This window comes from Juglans microcarpa x Juglans regia, chromosome 5D (assembly GCF_004785595.1).
Source record: "Juglans microcarpa x Juglans regia isolate MS1-56 chromosome 5D, Jm3101_v1.0, whole genome shotgun sequence".
Lineage (NCBI taxonomy): Eukaryota > Viridiplantae > Streptophyta > Magnoliopsida > Fagales > Juglandaceae > Juglans > Juglans microcarpa x Juglans regia.
The window spans coordinates 9,506,314-9,520,885 of record NC_054602.1 but is presented as its reverse complement, the minus strand read 5'-3'; the positions used below and the strand labels follow the sequence as shown (position 1 = coordinate 9,520,885).

The following is a 14,572-nucleotide window of genomic DNA, read 5'->3' as shown; positions in this document are numbered from 1 at the left end:
ATTTATTTATATATATATTTATATTTAAATGCATCTTTTATATGTTAAATAATTCATACCTAAACAAAACAAAACGATGACAATGTCGCCATCACAAATCGTCAAGTCTTCTCAATTACTTGAAGAAATAGATTCTTTCTTTTAGCTTTTAAAGGGGAGTTCTTCGGGTAATTCTTTTATTCCTAAATTCCTATGAGAATGAATCATGACTTCGTTGTCATTTGGATGGTATTTTCTGCCCCTCTTTTGTTTATTTATTTAATCTCTGTCTTGTTAATTAATAATTTAAGAGATGTATATATGCCTTGATCTATTTCTTCCTATTTTTATTATATAGTTTTTTATTGACAAAAAAAAAAAAAAAAAAAAACTATTTGTCATTAACAATAATCAGTTACAGCACGGGAAAAAACACCATGATCCGGAATTGGATTTTCACAGAGAGTGGAAATGCCACTTGAAGATGAATGAACATGCATACATACATACAAAGGATATTACCCTTCTCAATTTTTTGCGGCACATTTTTAACCATGAAGATGAAAATGGGGAAGGTCAGTTTCCTTGAAATCTTTTAATCCTAACCATATACAATTAATAATAATAATAATAATAAAACAAAACTATACAAGAGGTGTGTATCGGTTTTCTTTGCTCAAGCTTTATACCCCTTGAATATCTCATGCATCATCCAAAAACCTACTCTAAAAAATGTTATTGGTTATTGGTGCCTTTGCATGTGGCATGTCTGCATCATCTGAAAGCACTTGATTCAGAAGACACCTTGCTCCATGATCCATGCGCAGGCCATTTTCAGTTGCCATTCTCCTTTGGAGGTTTTGGCTTACATACACAACACTAATTTCTGCAATAAAGTGCCCATAAGCAACTCTATAAGCATCTTGTCCCTTTGAATCACCAGATTAAGTGCCCTACCTAATATTACGCACAGATACTGATTTGGTAATAAAAAAACAGTAATATCATTATTCAAGCCTAGAAAATATCACATCTCATCACACCATATCAAACTCACCTGACTCTCTTGGAACCAACATCCACACCACCCACCTAGCACACACTTCAGCTCCTACACATACATAGAGCACTCAAGAGTTTCTCCCATCTATGTACCATTTCAAATATTAGGCACTTGGGAAGAATGCTGATGTGGATCCAAGTGCTTACATTGTGCAGCTTGGGAATTTCAAAGTTCAAACCCTCCCAAACCCTTAACCTCAATCATAACCATAATTGTACTAAAAACATGATATAAAACTAAACAGCATGCCAACTTTGAAATGCAACCTAAGAAGAAGACCCAAAACTAAGACTCTCCTATATAGTTTCACTTCCTTTCATCGATCTATTCCTCAGTCTTCTCAGCTGGAACTTCAGTGGTAGCTTCCTTTGCTGCTTCAGCTGGCTTCTCTTCCTCAACCGATTTCTCTACCTCAGCCGGGGCTTCTGCTGGTGCCTCAGTGGCTTCAGTAGTATCTACTTTGGTCTCCTCCACAGCAGCAGGCTCTGCTGCCACTTCTTGGGTCTCTTCCTCTTTCTTCTCCGCTGCTGGCTCCTCTGCGTCAGCCTTGGCTTCCTCTGCCACCTCCTTGGTCTCAACTTCAACTACAGCTTCGGGTTCTGGAGCCGCAGGTTTCTCTGCCACTGGGGCTTCAGGTGTTGCTTCTTTTGGTTCCTCAGTAACTGGCTCTGGGGCAGCGGGCGCGGCCACTGGCTCTTCTGGGGTTATCTCCTTTGTCGTGATCACCTCAGTTGCCTCATTCTCTGGCAATGTTGTTGGAGCCGATGCTACCTGCAAGACCCGATTTACCTTCAATGACAAATGAACCAATGAAGAAAACTTCTTAAAACCTCTTCAAAACGACTTCATGCAGTTGGGGTGTTAGTGATTGGAACACTCCAATAATGCAAAGCTAGTCTTACAAAAAAAAGTAGCCGCGATCTATCGTGTATGAGAAAGCTAGAGTGTTTCCGGTAACATCCCAAAAGTTGGCATTTTTTGGCTGATCTAAGGACAATCCGTTACATATTAGTTTCTATACGTTATGGATTTGCAGAGATGGATCAGATGTTATTTAAAATAGAACTATACAAATACTTTGAACACTGTCAAAGCTGGAAGAGTAGAATGATCTATCAGAAACTGGATACAAATGTGTTCAGCACAAAACAGACATCATATATAAAAGCAAAAGTGAAATATTAGTTGAATACCTCAACAGTGGCCATTTGGGATACAAAGGGGAGTATAAAATAACTTGGAACAGAAAAATGAAAGAGGTGAAATGTATCAGTAACCAGGAAGGAAGGGAGTAGCAGCACTTGTGAGTGAGGTGAGGAGCTGATCAGAATGAGAGAGCTATATATAGAGGTGTGAATGCTTCGAACCCAAAAAAGAAACGGAAAAAAAAACGGAGAGGAGGGGGTGGCGAGAGAAGTGTGAGCGCCAGAAGAATCTTTGCAAGAAGACACCTCACGTCAGTGACACAGAATAAAGGACATTTGCAAGCCTAACTGTGAATGTTTTTCCCTTGTTTTGGTTTTATTTTTTAAGAACTAAAGTGTATTGGGATAAGTTTTTTCTATTATTGGTAGCTTTTGTAGAGCATTAATTGTAAATGCCAAATGGTGGAGGCCATAGGAGATATTAGTATCATATCTGATAAGTGGGTTTCTCTGTGTTGTTGTGAAGTGGGGCCATTTACCTCTCTCCCTTTTATCATGCATTCATGTTCTGGGATTTTATTTTCTCTCCATTGTTTTGTAGTTTCTATGGACCCTACCATTAATAAGCTTAGATTTCCATTCAAATTTGAAAAATGCAACAGTTACATATTTCAATCTGCTTTTTTGGACTAAAACAAAATCAATACACTCATAAAACAAGTACTCTCTGTAATTTTGGTATATATATATATATATATATATATATCTGTGAATAAAATATTAAAACCCCTAGCTATCCCCTATTTTTAAATACCAATAGTACAAATTAAAATATTCATTTGAGTTCAGGTACAGCCGTGAACTTAACCAGATGCATATTCTTGTACTGCGATTGTGTTATGAAAAATCCTATTCTCGAGTCGGTAGATAAAAAACACTTAATATATTATTTGTATGACATAATTTGATTTGAAAGATAAATTTTAAAATTTAAATCTTATAAATCAAATCTTATCATATGAATGATATATTCTATATACTAGTTTGGGAATAGAATAATTCTTATTTTATTTTACCTCGACTTTATACCAAGAAAACATGACTCAGACAACTCACTAAAAAAATCTGTATACATAGCAATCCAAATATGTTTATATAAAAGAATAAATATGTACAAATTAAAATCTTAAATACCCAGAAAGGCTATTGTATAAAACTTTGAGATGCATACCATTACATTAAATATTGGTCTTGGTATGAGAGAGAGAGAGAGAGAGCTTTTATAATTGTCAAAAATTTTGGACATTTACTTTAGTAGTCACTTTTCTGGGGGGGTTCAATTGATTGTTGTACCATTTTTTAAGGTTTTCAATAAGATGGAGGACCATGCTCTCTCTTTTTTCTCACAAACCAAACAGATCCCATCATTATTGTAAATTGTAATGGAGGAAAGCCAATAAAAAGCCAACAAGGTCTCTTGGGCGGTGCCACCATGTGGGACCCTTCATCACCAACTGTGATCATTACCGTCCAATTCGCCCCAATAAAAAAGACATAAAAAATAAAAATGCTAGCGTGGCCAACTTTTCCTTCCCTGATTCACCTCATTGCTCCTGCCTTTGGAAACCGACCTTTCCCAAAAGATGAACCCCTTTGGGCCCACATTAGATGCTTTCCAGGTCGGACTACTCGTGACTTGGGGTCCCACTTCCGGTCGTCTGATCTGTCACGCCGGATCACTGTCCAATCCCTCTGATCATCATGACATCACGACAAGTTAATTGATCTTATCGCTATCATCGTCCCTCCTCAACATTTTAAATTAGTTTTTATCTTTTTAATGTCATATAAATTTTTTCTTTAAAATAATCTTATGATCGGTATACCTAAATTTGTTTTTTTGCAAATAATCTATATCTTGAAAATGAAAAATAATATTTACAATAGTGAAGTGTGCAAGTATCGTACAATTTTTTTTTAAAAAATGAGTAAATATAAGACCGACATGATAAAAAATTAATTTTTTAATAATAAATCTTACTATTTTTTAAAATAATTATACAACGTTTATTTTTTAAAATAATTATACAACGTTTACACATTCTACGAATATACTCAACATTACTCTTTGAAAATTTATGTTTCCCGTAGATAGACTTCATCCAGAATAAGCTTTCTCCCTTTTTTAGATTAAACTCTCAAAAAAAAGCAAGTAAAACTCAAAAAAGAAAAACCCAAAACTGAAATCTAAGAATTACTCATTCGAGGTTGATGTAGAATTCTTAGATGAAATGAGATAGTTTTAGATAAAAGATAAAAATTGAAAAAAATATTATTTGAGTATTATTTTTTAATAATATTATTATTATTTTAGAATTTGAAAAAGTTGAATTGAGATTTAAAAAAGTTAAATTATTTGTTATATTTTGTCTGAAAATTTAAAGAAGTTGTAATGGATGAGATAAAATATTTTTTAAATCCAAATGGTCGGTAATGTTCTAATAAAAGATTTTATTTATGAATCGATATGAATAATATATTAAGTAAAATGTTTATATAATATAATATAATTTAAACTTTAAATTCTAAAATTTAAATTTTATAACTTATTTCATATGTGAATAATGTGCTCTATACACTATCTAAAATAATTTATTATCAAATTATTAAATTAAATTATATCACATAAATGATATAAGGATCTAAATATTTTTGAATAAAATTATTTGTGTATTTTATATTTAGATAATGATATCCTTATATCTCACTTACTATTAGTTTATTACTTAGTTTTTTTTCTTTTGTTATTTGAATATGAATTAAAAGTCTCAAAACGTGATATTCTTATGTAATATAGAAGAAAATAAATTTAATTAACTAATTTAATCATATAATCTAATTAAAGATAAATTCAATTTTATAAAAATTGATTTAAGAAATAAAAAATATTAATTTTTATAAAATTAAATTAATGATTATAATGGTTGATTGAGTCATTACCTCTATATTTTACCGGAAGTCGGCGTGAGCCGTTTCATTAGGCTACCTCCCATGAATATTCGAAGGAGTAGTTTTTGATGAAGTGGACCAATAAAATGAAGCCTCTATGAGGCCCAGTAGACAACCGATACTAAACACTCCCATCCTTCTCTCTCTCCGTCTTTTAGGATTGATATTAGGAATATTAAGTACAAGTTTTAAATTTTCAAGTTATTTTTGTATAAATGTGGGTCCTATAAAAAAAATATACTGATATTTATAATCATAAAATATAAATGTCGTGTAATTTTGTTTTAAAAAAAAGAGTAAAGATGATATCCTTAAAAATAATTTTTTAATAATAAATTGTATTTTTTTAAAAAAAATTACGTTACGTTTGTATACTGTATGACTATATTTAGTATTATTTTAATTTTTATAAAATATTTATATGAATATTGTGTATTTATGTGTTATTTGGATAGTGAATTAGAATGAAATAAATTAAAGTAAAAGTTAAAAGTTGAATAAAATATTATTTTTTAATATTATTATTATTTTAAAATTTAAAAAAATTAAATTATTTATTATATTTTATATAAAAATTTAAAAAAATTATAATGATTAAATAAATTGAAATGATTATCGCAGATAGCTCGTATATCATTTTCTTTTCCTAAAAATGTCGTGGTCTCACGCGTGTACAGATGACGTAGGATAAGGCTGATCGATGTGACTATCGACTATAATGGCTGCTGCCTTGGATTCATTCGAATTTTGGGTTTTTTCTCCGAACTCTTGCCTGTAAATGATTTTTGGTTGAAGCTTTTCATCAGCACATTTAATAAACACTATGATTTGGTAACTTTTATTTATTTATTTATCAAAAATTACGAAATCAATAAAAGTTATAATTTTATCAAAAATTATGATTGATTTCGTAATTTTTTATACATGCATGATGATGTGCTGTCTTCTAATATCAGCTGTAGGTCCTTCTTTTGAAGTTGAAGTGATATTAAAATTTAGAAAAATTATTCTCATCAGTCATTATTATTCATCATTTTATACTCTACATGCTATAAAAAATATTTTTATTTTTTATAAAAAATACTTTTACATCTTATAAAAAAAATTATAAATATAGAATATGAGAATAAATAATGGTTGATGTACAGTAATACATGATAATTTTTCCCTTATTTTGATGATACCGTAGCTCACACAATTCGGAGGGACTCAATTATTTTGGGCTGGGCCCGGAAGCTAACTTTTATGCCAACAACATACCTTTCCTCTTAATTGCGACCGGTCGGCAAACGTATATTTCTTACTTTTTGAATGACTTTTCCTTCGTTAGGCAAACCTTTTTCTGCTGTCAATTGAAGAAAATAGCAGCCTACCTGGTCCATACAAGGGGCTGCTCATGAGAAGGTGGACCTTGCACAGAAGATTTTATGTTCTCAATCAGAGGTTCAACATATCCCCAGTTCCTGCCACTTTGGAAGGTCGTCTCAGTCTAAAACTGCTTTGGGATTCACTAAAGCACCGACACAATTGGATTGTGATCATTGTCCACCTCTTTCAATTTTACATTTCTTTGTTTTGGGATCATTTTGTAAGAACACCAGACTAAACAGTTTGGTCATCTCATCCATACCCATTTTTTTGTTTGCAGTTTTGAGTTCCAAACACTATATTCCCCCTTCCCCCTTTTTTGAAATTCCTCTGCTCCCTTAGTTTGGAAACAACTCTGGAAGAGTATCTACTCCAATGATACTTGGTCTCGAGTCGAGCTGGGGCATCATTTCATAGATCGACTTTCATGCTAGATAGAGAAGAATCGGAGCATTCCCATCAGCCCAACAATGTTCCAAAAAAGAGAGATCTTGTGGGAACGAAGTAGTGCTCGATCAGTTCAATTCACGGTTCTAGGTTGGGGTGCGAATAAACCTATTTTCAGACAAAGAAGATAAAAAAACAAAACTATAGTGGCTAGGAAAGCCCCGGAGATTCTATGGGAAATTGGAAACGTTGAAGTGAGCTGTGGCTTATAAATTTGAAGATGAGGAGATAATGGGTGAAAGCCTAAACCAACCAGATTGATTGATTGCTCGTGAAGGAAAGTGCAAACTCCTCAAGGAGACACTGCAGTTTGTTTAGCACTACATGATATATTTTTTCTGAAGCATGTGAGTCTTGTTCCCAACGAGAGGAAGCTGCCGCATACAGGGAGGGACATCCAAGATGAATATGGTTGTGATGAATGTCCATGACCCGAATGCGGATTGGAGACCGCGAAGGCAATGTTTTGATGTTTTCTTATTCAGATGCAAATGACATTTAACTTTCCTACACAACACAGATCTGTTTTCTTTTACAAAATGAAGCTCAAAATGTGAAATTGAAATAAAGTGTGATAAAAATGAACGCTCAGATATAATGTATTTGGAGTACAACTAGATTAAAAATAAAAAAGATGGGGGGCAAAACCTTTGGATCCGTGCCCCCCCTTCTTCCGAGTTCTCTCCCATTTACTGAAGATGTTGGCTACAACACTGAAATATAATAAGTTAATGAGTAGCAGAAAACCATGGTGTGTATAACCCCGTCAAGCTGCGAATCATCAGATGCCATTCCTTAGCGGAGAGCTTTTCTCAAAACTGCTTCAGCACGCTGCTCAAATTTTGGTAGGGCCCAGTCATGCTGAACTATGTCGAGACTGTCTTTCTCAGCACCCAAGCTCTGAAAAGAAGAGAGATAAAGTAACCTAGTTTAGGAGTCAATCCTGACAGGGAAGGGTCTTCTAACAGCTTTCCCTACATATATTTGAGAAGACCGGCAACCAATTTTTTGTATGTTTACATTTATCAAAATGTCCCGTCTGACAAGTTTTGTTCTATAGGGGGAACCCTACCAGATGTATGTAAGAACTAATATTAGTTGAAGGAAAATGATTAACCAACTACTCTTACTCTTACAGCTCTTTACAACTCTCTATTAAATAAAGGGTAATTTTGTAAAATTGAAATTCACTTTCAAATGAAGTGGCATACTTGCATTGATTGATAGTGAGCAGGTTGAAAAAGAGAGAGTTGTAGGTACAACATTACCCTATTAGAAAGTTTTACAGTGATGGAAAAAAAATCACCATCGTAGTAGAAAGTAGGTCACTCAAAAATTAAGAATACATGTTGACAGAAAAGATTTGAGTGCAACTATTGCAGACATTCCTACATGCATATCAAGCGGTCCTAATTTTTTTGATTGGCACCGGTTGTCTGGAACAGCATCCCAACTAATCCCGAGAGTGCACAAGCTCTCGGCAAGGAGTTTCCCGCAAGTGTACCTCGGGTAATTCAAGGAAAAAGTCCTCCAGTCCGATGACCCCTAGAGATTGTTTGGGAAACATACCCCCAAGCCCAAGGCCTTTACCACTTAAGCCAACCCCGAGGAGGAGGGGGAGGGGGAAGAGGGGGGGGGGGGGGGGGGGGGGGGGGGGAGCAGGTTGTTTGGGAAACTTGAGGCACACAAATAGCTAGGGAGAAATACAGTTTCAACCCTCAAACTATGGGACGTTTTACATTTTGCATCCTCAACTACTAAGACCAACATATTGCACCCTTAAACTATTGGGACTGTCAAATAACACGCTGTGTTCGATATCGGTGTAAATCTCACAGAAAAATATCACTTGTGATTGATTTCACACTTGAGTTGATGAAAATGCTCCCATCAGATCTAGGGTACACGAAGGTTTGAATGAGAAATGTGTCATTCCAGTATTTTGGGGTGAATATTACAAACAATATGGGGGTGAAGTGTAATCTGCCAAACAACTTTATGTCAGAGAATTGATGGTGAGCAAAGAAGTTGATCTAGGTTACTAGAGTGTGGTAATTGGTAATGTTAATGCAGAAGGAAGCATTGTGTGGGAACCAAATTAGTAGAGAATCAGGTGAAATGGAAGTTTTGATTGACTGCTGAAGTATCTTTGCGTTGGTGCAGTAGGATGCTAAGCCCTCACTGCTATTATTCTAAATGTGAATCTGCTGTTTCATTCCCAATTCTTAAGTGATTTCATCATTTTAGAAGAAAAGGACAGGCTGGTATAATGCCAATCTTTCAAAAGCATGGTCCTTTCAAACTCACGTGATGGACACTCTCGTATTGGACACTAAAGAGTAAAGACTCATTTATTTTGGGGAAACTATAGCTTCCACCCCCAAACTATAGGGCATTTTACACTTTGTACCTAAACTATCAAAACTAAAGCATTACACCCTCAAACTACAATGGACTGTCATATAGCAGCCCCAGACATGGGAGCATATTTGTCAACTGAGGTACAATACCGTCAGTCGCATGTTGACCATGTGACATTTTACCATCATATTTAACACTGATTTCAAAGTAGGGTGTTGATTCAAGATCCAACAGAATAGGCATAATGTTTTACATAAAACATGTTACTGCTATTCTTCATACGAGTAAAAAAGAATAGAGAATCTTGTAGAAAGATATATGAAAGCTTGAAGAGTAAAATCCACTTAAGCCTAAGAAGAGCAACAGCAAATAACTTAAAACTGTACCTTTGTTGGATCAAAGCCAAAACCACTCATTTGCATCATACGCTGGGTGTCATCTGTGGCTGCATCAGATCACATTTTATGGTGAATTTTTTTTTTTTTTTTTTATAGGATAAGATTTTCTTAATAACTAAAGAGGATGAAAACCATGAAACCCCAATACACAAGAAATATACAAGAGATCCACCTAACTATCAAAGGGAACATTTTATGGTAAATTCAAAGAGAGCATATAGAAATCTCAGCATCAAAGAAACTTTGAATGATAGCTAAAGGGCTTTGGAGTGTTTTTTTTTTTTTTTTTTTTTTTTTTTTTTTTGTGCTGCTTGAGATTATTCAAAACCATTATAATAATCAATAGATTAATACTTACCATTCTCTTCTCCCAGTATGAGACTAAATAAACCTCTTAATCCAAACAAATTGAGGAAATACCTGAAAGAATTTATAGCGAATTATTAGAGGCAACTGGCAAACTACATGAGAGGTAAAAGATAAATTCAGAAAATTTATTTAACTGGAAGAATAATAAACTTTAACGCATACCATGAGCGACTACTAACATAGCTAACATCCACAGTACTCAAGTCAATTCCATTCTGTAACATTGATCGGAACCTCTGAGTCAATGGAAATGGTATTTTAGCTGTAGAAAAGAGAGACATTTAGACAACTGTTGCATGTATATGGACACTGAAGATCAGAAAAGGAAAAGGAAAAGGAGGCTGTAAACAGATATTTGCAAGGATGGAACACTGAAGAAAAAAACATTTAACTAATGTTCCTAACATTTCAGCATGATGACATACAACACAAGAAATATGAAGTGACATCACCACATTTTTTAAAGATTGAAACCTCAAACTGCGCATTAAGGAATTAACAGTGCTATAGAAACGAACCTGCCACAAATCCCGAGAAGAAAAAGTTGACCCACGCAAAAGTAAGAGTCTGGCCAACAAGAAAATATCAATATGATTCATTGACCAAGTTTAGAAATTACACCGCCAACTAATAGTAATGAAATTCAAGCAACCAACACCTAACAGTAAGAAAATACACAAATCATAATGTCTTAACGAAAAAGTAATACCTGGGGTATAATCATTGAAAGGTTTTTCTTCATCATATCCATAGCCATATTTGGATCAGAGAACATTTGTGCCTGGGCATTTTGAGCTTGACCCTTGGGAACATACAATAGCCCATTTTCCTGACATGTTTAAGCATAGATATAACTTCAATGTCAGTGTCTACGTTACAACCAAACGCAGATGTGCGGGTAAATGTGGTCTTCTTAGAGACAACAGAAAATGTAAGCATACTAGCCTGCTAATGATAACTGCAACACGCATGAAAAGCAGCTTGGCCCAGATTGAAACCAAGGCCTCTTAACAATTGAAAAAACACCACCAAAACCAAAACATTCCATCTTTCTTTTGACTCTGAGGATAGTCTTTGTTGAAGTTTCAAGAACCCTAAAACTCTACTTAAATTGGACTTTATTCGGCATTAAATACTTATAAAATCTGACTTAAAAGTTACTAATATATTCATACTTATAAAAAAAGAGTTACTAATATATTCTCCAAGCTCTAAAAGTTAATGAGCAACGTTTTATAAACCTTGCATCACTCTGGGAATCGAAAAATGAGCTCAAGCAAACCATTACCGAAATCATTCACGCTTCAACTCGTTTACAAATCTAATTCTTAGAATAGTCGTATGCCTAATTACAAATTTGTTTTTGATAGGTTATGCCTAATTACAAAATTACGATCAAAATTGAGATTCAGCTGATTATCTGCATATGAAATAAGATACCTCATTGCTAAAATAGAGCCTGCGAGCACGAAACGACTTGGGAGGAATAAAATTAGCGCCGGCACGTAGATTTCGAGCCCTAACGACAACTTGCCTGAAACATTCACCATGACTACATAAAATTCAAAATCAAGTCGAATTAGGGAGCTACATGTGTTTAATAGATTAGGATTTTTAACATGCCCTTCTTTGACGATTTTGGCGTCGGGGACTTGGTTAGAGCGCATGAGCTTGGCAACGAAGTGGCGGAGTACGCCGATGAGGACCATCACCACCGAAAGCGGGATCAGAACCCAGTCTCTGATCGCCGTGTCTAGCACCAGATCTTCCGCCATTGCTGGACCTCGCAGACAACAAAGAGGATGACCGTGTTTCCGATTCTGAATATCTGATCTCTCTCTCCACCTTCCCTTGCTTCGATCGACTATTGTGTCGTTGTGACAAGCGATTAGGGGTGTTATAGTCTTTGTGTACTTCTCAGACTTGTTGATTTTAAAGGCGACGATATTTCGTTTTACAAGTTTCATTAACGTTATAACAAAAGCTTTCAGCGAATGAAACCTGCTAAGTCGACACTTGTCGCCGTAGAAAGTTCATAATTTAATAGTCTCACAAAAGTCATTAATATATGAAAAAATTATTTATAATTCGGTGTGCACACCATACTTAGTAAATTACTTATATGCTATAATTTAATTTAGAAGAAAATTTTAAAAATTTAAATCTTACAAATTAAATACTATTATTTAAGTAATGTGGATGATATACTCTACATACTAATTTAAAAATGCATACAATAACTTTTATTGCAGCAAGTGTTGGATTTTTTTTCTATTATCTGATTAGAAGCTTCGGAAACAATGTTGAATTTGTCGTGAAACCGACATTCCATGATGGAATGCATGTTGGTGTTGCATGGATTAGGCTAGGTATGTATGTCACAAACTTCGTTTACTCATTATATTAAGTATAATTATTTACATCAGCCTATAGCTGCAGCACACCTCATATGTTGAGTTAAAAAAAAAAAAATCATGTGAGGTGTGCGGAGAGTGCGACTGATGTATAGCCGCACTCTTATATTAATGCCACCTTTCAGATGGGAAGGGTTCTAAGATATTTTCCAAATGATACAGCTTCCATACGTGCATGGTGGTTTATCTGCAGAATGGAACATGTTAATGCCCGAAAATGGCGTAGCCCAAAAGGGGAGAAAGATCCATTCCCGAACAAGCTGAAGTAGGCTGGCCTTGATAGGTAAGGTGTGGAGCCCCTGGCAGTGATCCGGTGCGACTGTATTGCATCCGTGCTTACGTCTATGGCGGTGAATAATATTTAAATGTAAAGAAAATAAGAAGAGATGAACATACAGATTTACATGGTTTGGCAGTAGGCTTACGTCCTTGGGGGTTTGAGGAAGGGAGATTCCATTATAATATGCTTGTTTACAATCTCTCATGGTCTCTCGTCCTCATCGTACAATGGAGATCTGATTTCTCTCCTCTCCTAGAGTCTCTCTGTCGTGAGATTGAAGAAAATGAAATCCCCCCATTAAGCCTGGCCAAAAATCCCTCTAACCATCCAAAAGTTCTTAAAACTGTAGGCACTTGTCCTTTTATCTCCTACCCCTCTCTGCTTTATGTCAACTTTTATTTTACGTCAAATCACCCATTTTCTCGCTTAATACATTACTCATTGCCTTCTCTTGTCCCTTCTTTGCCCTCTTTCCCTCTCTCTTCTTTGTTTTCTAGCATGACCCCTTAATGGGCTAAGCCTTGAGAACCATTTGAGCCTGGTATATTTTACCCCTTCACAGAACATAATACATGTGTCTTTTGGAAAGGGTTTTAGCTTCCATAATAAGTCTAACAGAGGAAGATTTAGGGCTGGTTTGGTTATACAAAATCAAACTATCTTGTCTCATTTCATATAATCATTACAATTTTTCTAAACTTTCATACAAAATATAATAAACAATTCAACTTTTTTAAATCACAAAATAAAAATAATATTATAACAATATTTTATTCAACTTTCAACAAAACATTTCATCTCATTTGAACTATGTAACCAAATGAGACCTTAGTGTTATATAATACATATTTTGCCTTGAGTTTTATCCCTCCTTTAGATGACAAGATTCGAAGCTTGATCAAAGTTTTGCGCAACAATGATATTGAGTTATATATATACACGCGATAATCGATCATAAACCGTAAAATTGGCAACCTCGAATTATCACATAATTGGAGGTTACCATTATCATCAATATTCTACATTGTGACTGATGATAATAAAGAGAGTTTATTTATTTATTGTGAGATAAGGAATTGTCACATGATTATTGTTCTGCAGTATGTCCAACCTAGTCATAGACAGTCATTATTCCACATTAGAACTGTTGATATTGATAACCCCCCTTTTACTGCTTATGACATTATGTGAATACCATATATAGTTTTCAACAATACAGAAATGTAGAGTTGTTCATGGAGCAGCTTCATACTGACCTTTAAGACTGGTACAAGACTCGGTGGCTGGACCTTCTTGTTTACTCTTTCTTTGATTACTGGGAGTCTGGGTGTAACGTTGAAATCGTGTTTTTGTTTGCTTGCCTCTCTTTCCTTCTTCACATTTCCTTTTATTTTCTTTCCTCACCAGAAATTGATGGCATATGTGTTGACGGTATTGGACAAAATGCACGCACATTCACAGAGGGTCCAAGGGCAAAGCCAAAAAGGTTGTATATATTTTACTCGTGTTCCTCATCGGTGCCTTTCTGTTCTCATTTAAATTCTAAAAGCCATTAGGTACGGACCAAAGTGATGTGATTTTTGTAGTTGTTGAAATTGAACATTGACATCACAACTAAAGAAGAAACCAGGGGTAAATAACTTTTATCTTTACATCAACTCATGATCCAAAAAGACCATTTGCCATCATCTTCTTAGCTAGTTGTCCACTCAAATCACAACAGACTGCAGTGAAATAGC

The 14,572-nt window shown here is 34.8% G+C and overlaps 2 protein-coding genes across 3 annotated transcripts; both read right to left on the bottom strand.

The window, feature by feature from the left end:
* Nucleotides 1–968: 968 nt before the first annotated feature.
* On the bottom strand, nt 969–2,589 carry LOC121264903 (major latex allergen Hev b 5). 2 transcript variants are annotated; one of them, XM_041168259.1, is made up of 2 exons: nt 2,236–2,589; nt 969–1,813 (listed from the first exon to the last, which is right to left on the bottom strand). In XM_041168259.1, the coding sequence occupies exons 1-2, from the start codon at nt 2,248–2,250 to the stop codon at nt 1,367–1,369; spliced, it is 462 nt and encodes a 153-aa protein (XP_041024193.1). In that variant the 5' UTR covers nt 2,251–2,589; the 3' UTR covers nt 969–1,366. The 2 variants fall into 2 exon arrangements, with proteins under 2 accessions (XP_041024193.1, XP_041024192.1); XM_041168258.1 differs by having other exon boundaries at nt 969–1,831; nt 2,236–2,377.
* A 4,994-nt stretch (nt 2,590–7,583) lies between these two features.
* Nucleotides 7,584–12,080, bottom strand: LOC121266144 (ER membrane protein complex subunit 3-like). The gene is made up of 8 exons (XM_041169879.1): nt 11,763–12,080; nt 11,580–11,673; nt 10,849–10,968; nt 10,658–10,706; nt 10,302–10,401; nt 10,129–10,190; nt 9,759–9,817; nt 7,584–7,911 (listed from the first exon to the last, which is right to left on the bottom strand). Exons 1-8 carry the CDS (start codon nt 11,912–11,914, stop codon nt 7,807–7,809), a joined length of 741 nt encoding a protein of 246 aa, XP_041025813.1. The 5' UTR covers nt 11,915–12,080; the 3' UTR covers nt 7,584–7,806.
* Nucleotides 12,081–14,572: the final 2,492 nt, after the last annotated feature.